At 34.4% G+C, this 13,844-nt stretch overlaps 3 protein-coding genes across 5 annotated transcripts; 1 reads left to right on the forward strand and 2 right to left on the reverse strand.

Moving 5' to 3' along the window:
• Positions 1 to 312: 312 nt before the first annotated feature.
• On the reverse strand, positions 313 to 2,938 carry LOC110634318 (heme-binding-like protein At3g10130, chloroplastic). Of its 3 annotated transcripts, XR_009148984.1 has the most exons (9): positions 2,628 to 2,932; positions 2,448 to 2,534; positions 2,261 to 2,331; positions 2,060 to 2,161; positions 1,856 to 1,960; positions 1,234 to 1,369; positions 1,043 to 1,134; positions 661 to 770; positions 430 to 541 (listed from the first exon to the last, which is right to left on the reverse strand). XR_009148984.1 is itself a non-coding variant. In XM_021783260.2 (8 exons), the coding sequence occupies exons 1-8, from the start codon at positions 2,872 to 2,874 to the stop codon at positions 467 to 469; spliced, it is 933 nt and encodes a 310-aa protein (XP_021638952.2). In that variant the 5' UTR covers positions 2,875 to 2,938; the 3' UTR covers positions 313 to 466. The 3 variants fall into 3 exon arrangements, 2 of the variants coding, with proteins under 2 accessions (XP_021638952.2, XP_021638953.2); XM_021783260.2 differs by lacking the exon at positions 1,043 to 1,134 and having other exon boundaries at positions 313 to 541; positions 2,628 to 2,938; XM_021783261.2 differs by lacking the exon at positions 1,043 to 1,134 and having other exon boundaries at positions 313 to 541; positions 2,634 to 2,932.
• Positions 2,939 to 3,707: 769 nt separating this feature from the next.
• LOC110634376 (1-(5-phosphoribosyl)-5-[(5-phosphoribosylamino)methylideneamino] imidazole-4-carboxamide isomerase, chloroplastic) lies at positions 3,708 to 7,397 on the reverse strand. Its single transcript, XM_021783348.2, has 8 exons — positions 7,184 to 7,397; positions 7,017 to 7,078; positions 6,477 to 6,684; positions 6,070 to 6,155; positions 5,608 to 5,709; positions 5,239 to 5,372; positions 4,706 to 4,754; positions 3,708 to 4,101 (listed from the first exon to the last, which is right to left on the reverse strand). The coding sequence occupies exons 1-8, from the start codon at positions 7,314 to 7,316 to the stop codon at positions 3,925 to 3,927; spliced, it is 951 nt and encodes a 316-aa protein (XP_021639040.2). The 5' UTR covers positions 7,317 to 7,397; the 3' UTR covers positions 3,708 to 3,924.
• A 597-nt stretch (positions 7,398 to 7,994) lies between these two features.
• Positions 7,995 to 8,722, forward strand: LOC131180281 (tetraspanin-8-like). Its single transcript, XM_058147884.1, has 2 exons — positions 7,995 to 8,293; positions 8,453 to 8,722. Exons 1-2 carry the CDS (start codon positions 8,069 to 8,071, stop codon positions 8,687 to 8,689), a joined length of 462 nt encoding a protein of 153 aa, XP_058003867.1. The 5' UTR covers positions 7,995 to 8,068; the 3' UTR covers positions 8,690 to 8,722.
• The last annotated feature ends 5,122 nt before the right edge of the window (positions 8,723 to 13,844 follow it).

The raw sequence follows: 13,844 nt of genomic DNA on the forward strand, positions 1-13,844 counted from the left end.
ATTCTACTGAGAGATGCAGTGACATTGTAGATGTCAGAGAAAACCTTCAAACCCCATTTAGCAAGTTCCATTTTCCTCTACCTCTGGCTAACAATATATCCTATTTTCTTGGTATTCATTCTGCATCATAAACATTCATATATGAATATGACATAACATATCAATACCAAGGTAATTTATCATTAGAGAATAACCAAGTTTCCTGCTGCTGTGAAAAGGTAAATTGGCTAATCCTAAAACTTGCCTCTAGCCCAGCTTTCGCTGGTCCATTTACAGCCCTAGCTGTGCAAAAGGTTTGATGCACGATTGGAATGCAAAAGGAATAATTCACAAACTTTTCATATACAAGCAATATTATCAGTTTCATTTACATGAAATCAACTGAGTTGTATATACTCAATTTACTGGAGAAAGTAAAAAACCAGTATACAATATTCATCAAGATTCTAGAATCACTATCAAGCAGCTATTCTTCCTTCCTTTTTACTTCTAATGCAATCTCATTACGACGCGTAAATGGAAGAGTAAAAGGGGGATTGAACTGCAACCAAAATGACAGGATGTTTAAAATATTTCAAACAGATGTTTTGTGAAAAAGAGAATTAAAAAGAAAAAAAGTAATCCAGAAACTATTTTCAATATTTTACCAAAGATTCTCACCTGTGCAACTTCTGGTGAAGCACCCTCTTTTACTCTAAACTGCATGTCATTTTTCAAAGCATTTCTTAACTTCAGCTCCCGTTGTTTAACATCTTCATCAGTAACAAAACCTGATTCAGACATAGTAAGGAGATTATGAGCATTACATGCATTCTTGTTATATGCTCAAGGATTTGACAGATCTTGACTAATTCATCCATGCATTTTGATTTACTATAAGTTCAACTGGCAACATCCATAATATCTTCACTATTTAATTCTAGAAGTACACACCTTCATCTCCTTAATGCCCTAATGAGACATAGAAAGTAATTACCAGCCTGAAATATAGTGAACTTAAAAATGCTATAACTATATGCATATAATGGAATACAGATCTCACCTACATCAAAATATTCAGTTACAAATCACACTCACTGGATCAAGACTTAATCTGGACTTCTTTTGGTAGATCATCTATCACATCATTGATGCCTTTACCACAAAACAAATTGCTGTTTAATTTCTAATTTACTATACCAGTCACCACATCCACTCAGTTCAATAGCTCCCAATTTATCATAAAGGGCAAACCTGAAAACACAGCAACTGCAACAACTTTCCTTGGCACCTCTTTTATCTTCACTGTTGGATCTTTAGGCAGTGGCAAATTGGCACCATACTTGGAGGGCATGACAAAGGACATCTGCCATTTATCCTGATCTTCCATCTAAATAGTTGTGACCATTATTAAATCACAGCCAAAAAATATAGTAAAATTCTTAAAACAAAATAAGCTATACATCCAAATTCCAAATACCAGAAATATGAGTATTGGGATAAATCTTATATAGACCAAGAAAAAAGACATCCATAATGACCCTAACTAAAAGCAATCCAATTGCAGAAGTCAAAATTTTTTAGTCCATCAGGAGACCTTTTGAGCATAAGGCCAAAAAGGTGGAACTTCCATTCCAGCAGTCCAAACTTGAGTTTTAAAAGTTGGAATAACTAACTTTAAACACTAGACTATATGCTCAGCAAACAAGCCACAATTGGATATATGGAACTGAAATCTTCTAGATATTTTACCAGCCAAATGAATAAGATCAATATTTGTGGCATGAAAAATCTACGCTCAACAAAATTGAATAAATAATGGTAACAAAACATTCCAATAAGGATTGCATTTGATAAAGCTGAGACTCATAATCACCTTCTTTGTTATCACAGGTGTTGTCATTTCCATTCTCTCTCCAACAGATTGAGCCTTACGTGTGAAAACAGGTGTACTCATTTCCATCTTCTCCTTAGTTGTATTCTAGAAAACAATGCAAAATGCATAAAATTAAACTAACAGATATAGCATTTAACAAACTCACGCTTAACCAATTCGTCACAGGACCTAAATCCTTACTACCTTACCAAACAAGTACTCAGCTAAGACATTGAAGGATTGAGATGCACCACTGAAATCAAATCCAGTCTTCCCTGGCATTGTTGTCTCCGCTATAAAGTAAGGCTTTTTAAACAAAAGTCAACCAAATTTAAACATCAGCACAATTACTTGAACTAATCAGAACAACAAGTGCAAAAGATTACGTGAACAGAGCGTTTATACCTCAACTTCTCTGATTTCATACTGGTCTCTTCTACTCAATACTTTATACTCCACCGTTTCAAGATCAGGAACTAGAAAATAAATAAATAAGAAGGCAAAAGCCACAAACTCAAGCCCTAGCTCCATTAAAGAATGATTGGAATAACGAGAACTCTTCAATTCGACAATGTAAAGACATTAGAAATACCGGCCATCAGTGCTTCCTCCAAATTCCGGCTCTCGAACCTCTTCGGGAACACGTATTTCGCAGTTTCATTCGTCAAATCGAGCAAAACTGCAAGATAAGAAGCAATTAAAGCTTAAAAAATTATTAGAAAAACAGAGAGGCAATACATGAAAACAACGGTATACAGAGAAATTTTATAACATTTACGTCGCTGAGAGACATTGGAGGCCTGAGAAACGAGGGCGAAGACAAGAGAGACGCGAGCTTCGAAGGCAGACGACATGGCTCTCCTCGGCGGTGCGGATGTGGAGGTGGCAGTTGCCCTGTCAGTGGCCATGGATTTGACAACGGTGTTGAATAATGGTCTGTTAGGGTTTATAGAAGAGGCGATGAGGATTTTCGGCGGAGAATGAACCATCAGTGAAGGCCTGCAGTTGCAGAGAAGCATCTTCTTTCGGGTTATTTGCCTCCCGAAGTATCTCAGGTTTTAAATTTCTGTTGCAGAGTGAAAATATATATATATATATATATATATATATATCATTTATTAATTAATTCAGAATATTCGAAGTTGTGGTTAGAGTTTTCCCGGGTATTTTATTTTTCTCGCAAGTTTTTCTTTTTTTTTTTTTGGTAAATTTCTCTTCTCAGAAAAAACTTTTTATTTATGTTATATATTGAAATTTAAATTATTAATCTATTAATTAAAATTATTAAAAAGTATAATTTAAATTATTAATCCATTAATTTAAATTATACAAAAAAATTGAATTTGATCCATTAATTTAAATTATTATATATATATATATATATATATATATATATATATATATATATATATATATCATTTATTAATTAATTCATAATATTCGAAGTTGTGGTTAGAGTTTTCCCGGGTATTTTATTTTTCTCGCAAGTTTTTCTTTTTCTTTTTTTTTTGGTAAATTTCTCTTCTCAGAAAAAACTTTTTATATATGTTATACATTGAAATTTAAATTGTTAATCTATTAATTAAAATTATTAAAAAGTGTAATTTAAATTATTAATCCATTAATTTAAATTATACAAAAAAATTGAATTTGATCCATTAATTTAAATTATTAAAGTGTAAATAAAATAGAATAAAATAAATTTACTTTAAAAAAATTTAAACTTAGGTGATATATATTTTTGTAAAATAATTATTTTATAAAAAAATATAATATAATTAAACATATAAATTTGAAATATTTATTAAAAAATAATAAATTTGAAATACACTTGTGAATTGTACAACACAAATAATTTGTAAGTTGCAATGCATAATCTTTGGATAAACTGCAAATGGCTACAGCTACCAACAATAACAGGTAGTCTAAAGGTTACAATAAAATGCCTCAGAAATCGCTAAATATCCTCCATAAACACATTATTCAATAAGATCTAAGCAATTACAAGCCAAAAATGAAAACATAAGACAACCCTTTTTTCTCTTCACCAATTAAATGATTAAAGGGCACTAGACTGTCAAGGTCTCCTGCTGGACATGCCAAGCAACAACATCCTTGTATGATAAGTTCCCTCCAAAGATATCAAGAGCACTGCCCACAGTAACATCAACACATCCCTTCCCTGCTGTCTTTATCCTCTCTAAATCATTCATGACCGTCACACCACCTGCGTAGGTCACGGGAATCTGGCATCCAAACCACAATGCATTAATAATCCATGCATTGAAATAGCACATATACTTAATTGTATTGATATATTGACTTGGTTCCTATGTAAGAGGAATCGAACTATAAGTTTCCAGTTATCATTTAGTCAGAAGGATTAGGCTACTGGCTACATAACCACCAGACCTATTAAGCAATAGCAACGATCACTTGTATCCTCGAACTCCTTATCAGTGAACCACTCATTTAGGATAGCCAATTCCAATTGATGTAAATTTAGGCTTGTAGATATGCTTAAAGCATTCCTCAGTTTTTCAGTATTCATGAAGATGAGACCCATAAATAGGACTAAATGGTTTTGTGTTTATAATTGCTTTCCCTCATGTTAACCTAATCTTGCATCATTAATCTTAATTGCACTAGCATATCAAGACCAGTATAAGTGAAAAAGGATACTGGATAAGCATTTGGAGCACTGGGTGAAATCATGATATTGCCAAAGTTGCATGGCATTTTCTTAAGGAAATAAATACTAGTGATAAAAAATGAGTATAGCAAAAAAAAATCTGAGATGCAGAAACAGAAGAAAACACAATCAGACATGCAAAATTATATGTTACAGACCGGTGAGTGCCTGCCAAGCAATTCCACAAGCTCTTCATCAATTCCCAGCCTGAAAATACAAGCAATGAGGTACATTTAGTCCATATATATTATATCAGATCCAGAAAAAATTTTAAAAATAAGAAATCTTGGATGCTGTCTCCTGTTAAGATAAGGAAACAGAATGTGATGGCACCAACCATCCATCTTCATTCATTCTCCTAGTTAAAAAGAAAACAATAACTAAGAGGGAGATTTATACAATTGAAGGTTTTCAAATGATAAAAGAGAGAATTTATACAGAAACGCTTTAAATCTCATGATGAAAGATTTCGGATTTTACAATACAGTCATATTTCTTATCATACCTAAATAACCAGTGGAAAGCCCTCATATAGGGCCAAGTAATGAGAGAAAATACCACAGTATCCTTGTTCAAGGATTAGGGAAACACCTCATGTAAGAGAGCAAAACCATGATATCATGTACTTTAACACCAATTGGTGCATGAAGTCTAAAAGCAATAAAATTGAGTTTCCAAAATTTTGCCTTACTTTTTCCCTTCAACATCAACACCATGAACTAAGAACTCATCTGCATAGTTGGCAAGAAATTCCAATACTTCCTCATCAAGATATACATCACTGAACTTCTGCCATCTATCAGTTACAATTGCATATCCACCTTCCTGCATGTCAGAATCAGTACATACACGCCTGTAAATGGCCACAGTTGAAAATAAAAATACTCTCGAGTTTATAAAAAGAGAAGAGCAACTAAAATTCTTTAAACATGTTCTTTTTAGCCTCAATAGTTCAGATATGCCAACTCTTGATCCACTTCATTATTCTGCACCAATTGAACCTCACCCTATATTCCACTTAATTCATCCTATGATAGAGCCAAATGCAATTATCGATTACCTTCTTTCTGCAGCTAAGATCTAGCACAAGCCTTTGCTTTCCAACAACATGGACAAGATCTCTTAGCCTTTCCAAGTCCATTTGACCATTATTAAACACATACTGCAAGGAAAATGATACCTTTTAAAGCAAGATAAGAAACATTGCAACCTGCAAAGACCTTATGAGGTCATGTGAAAAAAAGTGCAAGGTCTTGCAAGTACCTCTGTCAGGGGGACTACAGCATATTTCTCATGATTTTGTCACTTGTACATTAAATATATAAACTCTAAATATTACCAGTTATAACAAGAAGTAAACTCTCCTATAAGTTAATTTTCTTCAAACGTGAAGCACCATGGAAGTAGGTGGTCTTGTTGCATGAAACAGAACAGATGCCAAAGAGAATAATGCAAGGTAATGGGGAAACATAAGAATACACAATTTATCAATTCAAGAGTAATATAGGATGTGATAACATACCGAAGTAACAATGACATGGCTGGCTCCTTCTTCTATGTAACTTAAACAATTGTTCGTGTTAATACCACCTCCAACTTGTAAGCCGCCTAGATTTTGCCAATCCTCGCAGTAAGTTCAGCAGAGGAAAAATCTGTAAGTTTTAAACATATTATCAAGCATAGATACAACAAATGAAAAGACTATACTCAGTAAAGCTCAACTCCTTTGACTTCTTAATGTGAAAAATAGCATGTAATCTGAGGCTTGATTTTTATATCATTATTAGAGAAATCATATAGGCAGTTACAGAAATGGTTCACACTGCTGGAATTCATAATCCCCAGAGGCATGACCAACTATGAAAAAACTAACATTTAAAACAACGTATCAGAGAGGAAACAAGCTCGCCATACACAAAATATACCTACCAGGATAAGCATGCAGTGCTTCTACAGCTGCAGCTTTGCTTAAAGGATCAGCTCCAAGCATGATTACATGACCACCCACAAGCCCATCTTCTTTGTATAAATTTGCAAACTCTGCTGCTGACTTATCTGATTCAAAGTTTGTTACAAGAATTGACCCGTCCTCCTTTGAATCTCGAAGGGTAGACCCAACAATTTGCTTCACTTTTCCCTGATAATAAATCACACTAAGCATTTTACTCAAATCCAACATCATGAAATTAGGAAAAAGGCAGCAGTTTTTGCCACGTTCTAGCCTTGAAGTTAATACCTTTAATAGATAAACCACTGAAAACTTATCAATTATCACAAACTTCACAAGTAAGATGCAATCCTATCACTATTTCTGCTTGGTGTGTACTTCAAAATTATAGCTTCAATTGATAAGATAAAAAAAGGGTTCTTTCCATCAACTAAACCAATTACTCTAACTATGGGCAACACATTTATATGAATTACAATAAGGAAAAAAAAAAAAAAAAAAAGAAGCAGCAGCTCAAATACCTTGTGTATGTCGATGCAAGGGCGGAAGCGAACGGCACAGTGTATAGACAAACGCGAAGATCCTGCAAAATGAAAAACCAAAAATCTCAAGGTAAAGAAAGACAGACCCATGAAGAATAATATGAAGGAGAAGAAAAGAACGAGAAGAGAGCAGAAGCGAAACATACTGCAGACAAGTGAAGGCAAGGTTGTGATACATTTGTAGTTGTTTCGAACGCTAGGTATTATTATAGAGCAGAAATTTCTTTCCACTGAAGTGGGGCCGCGGGATGAAGTAGCATGGAGGCGGCCGATTCTCATCGTGCTTGATTCCACCGCAATGAGAGGGAGATCGGATTATTGGAGGTTAAACAGAACAGCTCTGAGTCCCTTATTTACCAAAAAGCCCCTTACTACACTTACATTTTTTTATATATTTTTCTTAATTTGAATTTACGGGGAAACCTTTTTTTTTTGAAGATTTACAGGGAAACCATTGGCATTAAAGAAAATGAGACATTAACATTTTTCAACTCAACAGTTAAATTATTTCAATTTATTGTTAAGAAATTTTACTAAATTATTAATTATATATTTTTAATTTAATTTATAAATTAAAAAATATTTTATAAAAAACAAAAATAAGTAATCAAACCATTATTAGAATTCGTAACACTAATCCAACTCAAACTCAAACTCAAACTCAAACTATAAAACTCCTGTAATTAAAAGACATGCAAGCGCGCAAGGATTAACCTTTCACTATATAAAAGAAGACAGATTCCTCATCACTTGGACAAAAAAAACCTACACAAACGAAGAGAAGAATGCCAAGCCAAAGCATGAAAATCGCCATCAGTTTCATAAACACCTTGTCTTTTCTCTTTGGAGTCGCAGCTCTATTCTCATGGGTATACTTCGGCCTGCGCATCGGTTCGTGGAACCGGCTACTCCATCCAAACCCTATCATAGACCTTGGTCTCCTCTTGTATGGGATTTCAACCATTAAATACATTCTATGCTGGTGTTTCCCTGGCACCAAGAAACTGGTCACCAACATAGCCTCATTCGCTATGCTTGGAATCATGATTACAACTTTTGTGGTAATGGGTTTTGCATTGGTTGTGACCCACAAGGGAAACGGTAGAGTAATTCCGAGGGCATCCTATGACAAGCCTGCCTTACAAGACTACTCCAAATCGTTGCAGAGATACGTAAGTGTAAGTCGCTGGTTACCCATTACACGTGCCCTGATAGACTCTCAAACTTGCACCGACTTTCCTAAAACTCCAATACAGGTAGTCTTTTAATTCCTTTTTTTCTTTCGAGTCTTTCTCTGCAACTTCAAGTTACTGAAGCTAATAGCGAAACACAAAATACATGTCCTTAAGGTCTTAAAATACTTACAATCTAACATTTAACAATATGTATAATATTGTTTTTTTCTTCATCTTCAGTCAGGTTGCTGTATGCGATCAAATCCCAGCTGCTTTAGTAGGCCAACAGGCGGCGGCCACTGTAAACGTTTGCCAGATTATTATTCAGGATCCATATGTGCCATCTGCAATTCATGCAAGGCTGGAATTCTTGAAAACATAAAGATGGAGTGGACGCATATGGTTTTTACCAATATTTTTATCTTCATTTCCTTTATTATTGTCTACTCCTATGCCCATGGTATTAATGTAAGATAGAGAAAGTTTATACACCTTATTATAACTAGTCAGAACTGCATGAAAACAATTTATATTTAGTAGTTCATTTAATTTTTTTGATATATATTATTATTTTGTTTGAGTATACATTTAAATCTTCCCTCTTGTGTATCTTAATAAAAATCATTGGATCGCATAAGCAATAGAACATAATAGATAGAACACATTTCATATAAAATCCACCCGAAAGGAAGCTAATCATCTGCTTAAACATCTCAAAGATGATTAGTTGTTTATATTAACAATCCATGGGAGAGAATGTATCAGTTTTCTCTACCAAGTCAATAAATGCGAGACAGTTGAGAGCTATTGTGCCTCCAATTTAAGGCTGTTGTTGCTAATGAACTATAGCGCAAATAGTCCAGAAATCTTGACTTTATTTCATAGGCTTACGAAAGGTTCCTTGGCAAACTTAATTATCGCCAAATTGTTTATAGTTCTGTACCCATTATAAATAATTTTTCAGAGAATTTGGAAGTCCTTGGTCTAGAAAGGAATATATATCCAAAAACTCCCGATAATAACCAAAATATGTGCGTCAAGTGCGTCAAGATTGAAGTTTTAAAAAATTACCGTCTTTACTTCAGCAACAATTGCAGAAATCATGTTTGTGGCAGCAATTGCAGAAAGCATGTTTGTAGCAGCCATGGCCATATTTGCTACAAGATTATCATTTTTACTTTGGTAGCAATTGCAGAAAGCATGTTTGTTGCAGCCATAGCCATACAAGCCTCATAGTTGAGATATCTCTCTGATCAGCACGAAATTGGACAATAGGCACAATTCTTACCAGTTATCCTCACTACTTTCGCAGTCCTAAAAAACGTTATGATTTGCATACTTAAGCACAGTACAGTTTTTTTTTTAATACTATTGGTTAAAATAAGGTAATTTCTTCTGAGCATATTGACACAGATCACATTGCCGGCCACCAGATAAGTGAAGTGCCAGTGTGAGTACAAAATGGGTTTGCAACTTTTGCCTGCCAATTCTTAGTTCAGCCGCGTGAACTTTGGTGTGTTTGCAACCAGACGTGCAACAGCATATATAGGCGACACTGCAGGTGGCAGCCTTACATCATAACATTCTTATACATGTTTATATAAGATTTAAGAGCAGATGAATTGTAATTTGACAAAATTTTTGTATGTGGGAAATGGGAAATCTAATGAGAGATTGAAAACAAAAGCCATTGGTTGAGGTATTGGGATTGTTGACAGACAGCAAAAGCAAGAGGACAAAATTAATAAAGGGTAGGAAAGCGAGTAGGAAATGTAGAAAATTAACAGGAACTGCTCGGTAGTGATGTGCACTTGTAATAGCCGCAAATATGTTAAATTTAGGGGATTGAGGTTCAAATCCTCTCTCCTGCATGTGTAATTAAAAACACGAACTATTAGCTCACAAGTTTAGTTTAGAAGATAGAAAAACGCATTCAGGTTTATAAATTTATAATTTGCGGCAGCCGAATTCTTAATGCTTATCATTCGCTACTCATTTGTCTGCGCTATAGTAGCTGTGTTATTAGTTGATAATCTACAAAAAAATTAAACAAAATTAATAAAATTTTACATTATAATTTTTAATTTAATTTAATTTAATTTAAAAAAATATTTTATAATAAAAATATTGTTCTCTAAAATATTAATTATAATAATATTATTTATAAAGATTTAATTGACTCTATTATGTGCGACATCCAGCGTGAGAAAGTAGCTTTTATCTAATAGACGCTACTTTGAACCTCGTCTAGTAACTTCATTCCTCCATGCCAAAATAATCCAACATTATTCAATATTTACTTTTGGTTTTAATTTTTTAGTCACACTTATTTGGATAAAAAAAAAAAGGCCCTCAATATAAATCGGTGGTAGAGTCTAATCTATTCTAGAATTAAGATGTGTTTATTAAGTTTCACAGATTAAAAAATAATATTTATTCTTTAACAAAAAAATAAATTCTTTTTATAATATAAAAAATAAATTTTATATAATTTTTATGAATGATGTTATACACCGAATATATTAAATAATTTATTTTATAATTTTCATATTATTTTGTATTGGTTGAATCATTTCATTTTTATTGGTTGAAATGTGTTAATTAATCTCAATAAAATATTGAGAATTTATTTAGGCTGTATTAATTGAGTCACAGACACTGAGCAAATGAGACACGATATCTTCGTTTGTTTCATTCACTCGTCGCCTGTGCTACAGTAGGTTGCATTAGTTGAGTCACACAAGCATTTTCATTATGTTTTAGAATTTTTTTTTTAGAATTATATATAGGGTGTGTAAATGTTCGGTTCGATTTTGAATGAAATCAAACCAATAAAATTAAAAATTAAAAATTTTAAAAATTGAATCAAACCAATTAATAAGAGAAAATAAAACCGAATTAAATTGATAAATATTGATTTGGTTCGATTTTAAATCGATCAAACCGAATTTTATAAAATTTTTCATATTTTCAACATTAAATCTAAATGATAAAAACATAAAAACAAAAAAAATTAGAAATCAAAACTAAAAAATCTTAGGGTTCGGTTCGGTTTTCTTTGATTTCCTTTATATATATATATATATTAATTAACAATTTCGGCTCGGTTCGGTTTTTTTTAATTTTTTTGTGAAATAATTGTCACGACCCAACCCATGGGCCGGATTGGCACTAGGACCTAGGCCAGCCTAAAACCCCCGAGGCCCGTAGTAAGCCTAACTATTCACTTAACCCAACTCTAAGGCCCATTTGGGCTCAATTTCAAGAAATCAACCGAACAGAGTCCGGCCATAAAGTGGACCTTTTCAATGGGGAGTTTTTGACTCACCCGACCTGTAAACAAAATATAACATCAATTGGGGAGCTAAGCTCACCCTCCACATATTCATCATCATAAAAATAAATGGGAGCTCAGCTCCCTCATCCAATCCATCAATCATGCATAGAATATTTTTACAGGTCCACATAATAATTATATTACAGACCCGAATCATTTAAATATTTCTAACACATGCGGAAAATCTAGGAGTAAATAAAATTACACAAATATTGAATAACAACCTGCGAAGAAGAAAAACAGGTTAACCACAATAAAATCCTTCTGTAGCCTGAAAAAATATTGAACAGGAGTGAGCGTTCGACTCAGAGAGTAAAATATCAATTTTAACCATAATCTCTATAACTATCTAGAACTAGTGCACCATGTAGAGTGAAATGCAGCATCAGCAATAAATTCACATCATAACATCAAAAAGGTAATTTGGAGCACTCACGCATCCAGCAATATCAATCATATATATATGGGAGCTGATCCCCTATACAGCTCTCTTTATTCCAAAGAACTCAAATCGGACTTCCACTTAATAACCAAATCGGGGTCCCAAGAACTCAAGCGTGTCTACCCGAAGGACCGTCCCAAATAGATCTCAAGCCGTGTCTACCCGTCCTATCCATAGTCCACACCACATCACACGCACGCCAACGCACACACACTGCTCCAAATTACCACAGCAACATACATGGCACTTTCACAGTTATGAATGCAACATAAATCGTGCCTAAAGTTTATCTACATAGATATATGCATATAAGTGATGCATGGGCATGCTTGAACATATAATAATAGTGAAATTACAATTAAAATTAATATTTTACTCACAGACTTGACAACGGTCATTGTGGCGGGTAGGAAGAAGGCATCGGCTCACGACAATTATATTACAATTATTTAATACAAATGACTCAATACAAATCAAGAAAAGACCAGCCTAAGTCGTGCGAAAATCCGTCTCCCCTATACCTAGGACCTACCCAACCTGCAAAAGGGCTCAAAACGCACTTCTATATTTACAATCCATATATCCACAACTCAATCACATCACACAGCCCCTCTTGGGCCCATCAAATCAGTCATTCATCACAGTATGTAAAATTTCAATTTAGTCATTTTAATTATTTATTTTTGCAAAAACTACCCAAACAAGCTCTAAAAATTCTAAAACTTTGCCCCGCGGTCCTTAGCAATATTACTAGGCTATTGCAAAAAGAATCATAATTTTCTGAGCTACCACGAATATTTTATGAATTTTTAATCCTATTTAAGCACTAGAAAATTACGAAAAAGCAAGGTTCGGGTTTACCTTTGCCGATTCCGACTTCGGGAACGCGCTCGGGGCATTTGACAATGGGGGGGTAGCCAAAACTTCGGTCCAATTCGGAGACTTTTCCAGAAATTCATCGAATTTCGCGATTTGAGGATACCTACGAAGCCCACAACACGGGGTTAGTACATAAATTTTCAGAATTTTCTAAGCTCATTTAATGCTCGGAAAAATCAAATTCGTGGGACCCACCAAAAAATGGTGTCGAAAAAATTCGAAATTTATGTCGCCGCGAAGCTCTCGACGAGTGGAGCGCTCTGGTACTCTCGGTTTTCTCGTGGGATTCACGGTTTGCGAGAAATCTAGCCCGAAATTCAAAATGGGCTAAAACTTCCCGGGTAAAAATTGGACAAACCGCTTTATGGATTTCGGTGTTCTTGGTGTCTATGGAAAGCTCTCGCCGAGTAGATAATTTTAGACAAAAGACCCGGTCCAATTGGTGGCCGGATCGGCCGAATTTTGGCCGGGAAGTCCAGCGTCAAGGCCCTTTCGAGGCCGGCCGTGGGGGAGGACAGAGGTGGGGCGCCGGCGAGGTGGGAAGGCAGGGGAGGCGGCGGCCCGGCAAGGGGAGGAGGGAGGAGAGAGAAAAGAGAGAGAGAAGGGAGAGGGGTCAGACGCGCGCGGGAGGAAGAAGGAAGAAAAAGAAAAGGTCGGTCCGATTCGGCCGATCCGATTCAGGATACAAAATTTTGAATTTTTACTCTGTCTCGGGACCGAAAACGAGGTCCAAAAATTTCGAAAAATTTTCAGAAAACTCAAAAAAATACGTAGACTCCAAATATATTTTTAGTTTTGCCACGTGGTCTTTAAATTAATTTTTAAAAATCATCAAAGTTTATATTTTCAGAAAATCGAACCCGATTTTTAAAATCTGAAAAATCTCAAAAAAATTCTTAAAATTTAAATAAAATTAAAATACTAAAAATGCTCATAAAATAATAAAATTTAAAATTTTGGGATGTTACAATAAT

This window comes from Hevea brasiliensis, chromosome 5 (assembly GCF_030052815.1).
Source record: "Hevea brasiliensis isolate MT/VB/25A 57/8 chromosome 5, ASM3005281v1, whole genome shotgun sequence".
Classification (NCBI taxonomy): Eukaryota; Viridiplantae; Streptophyta; class Magnoliopsida; order Malpighiales; family Euphorbiaceae; genus Hevea; species Hevea brasiliensis.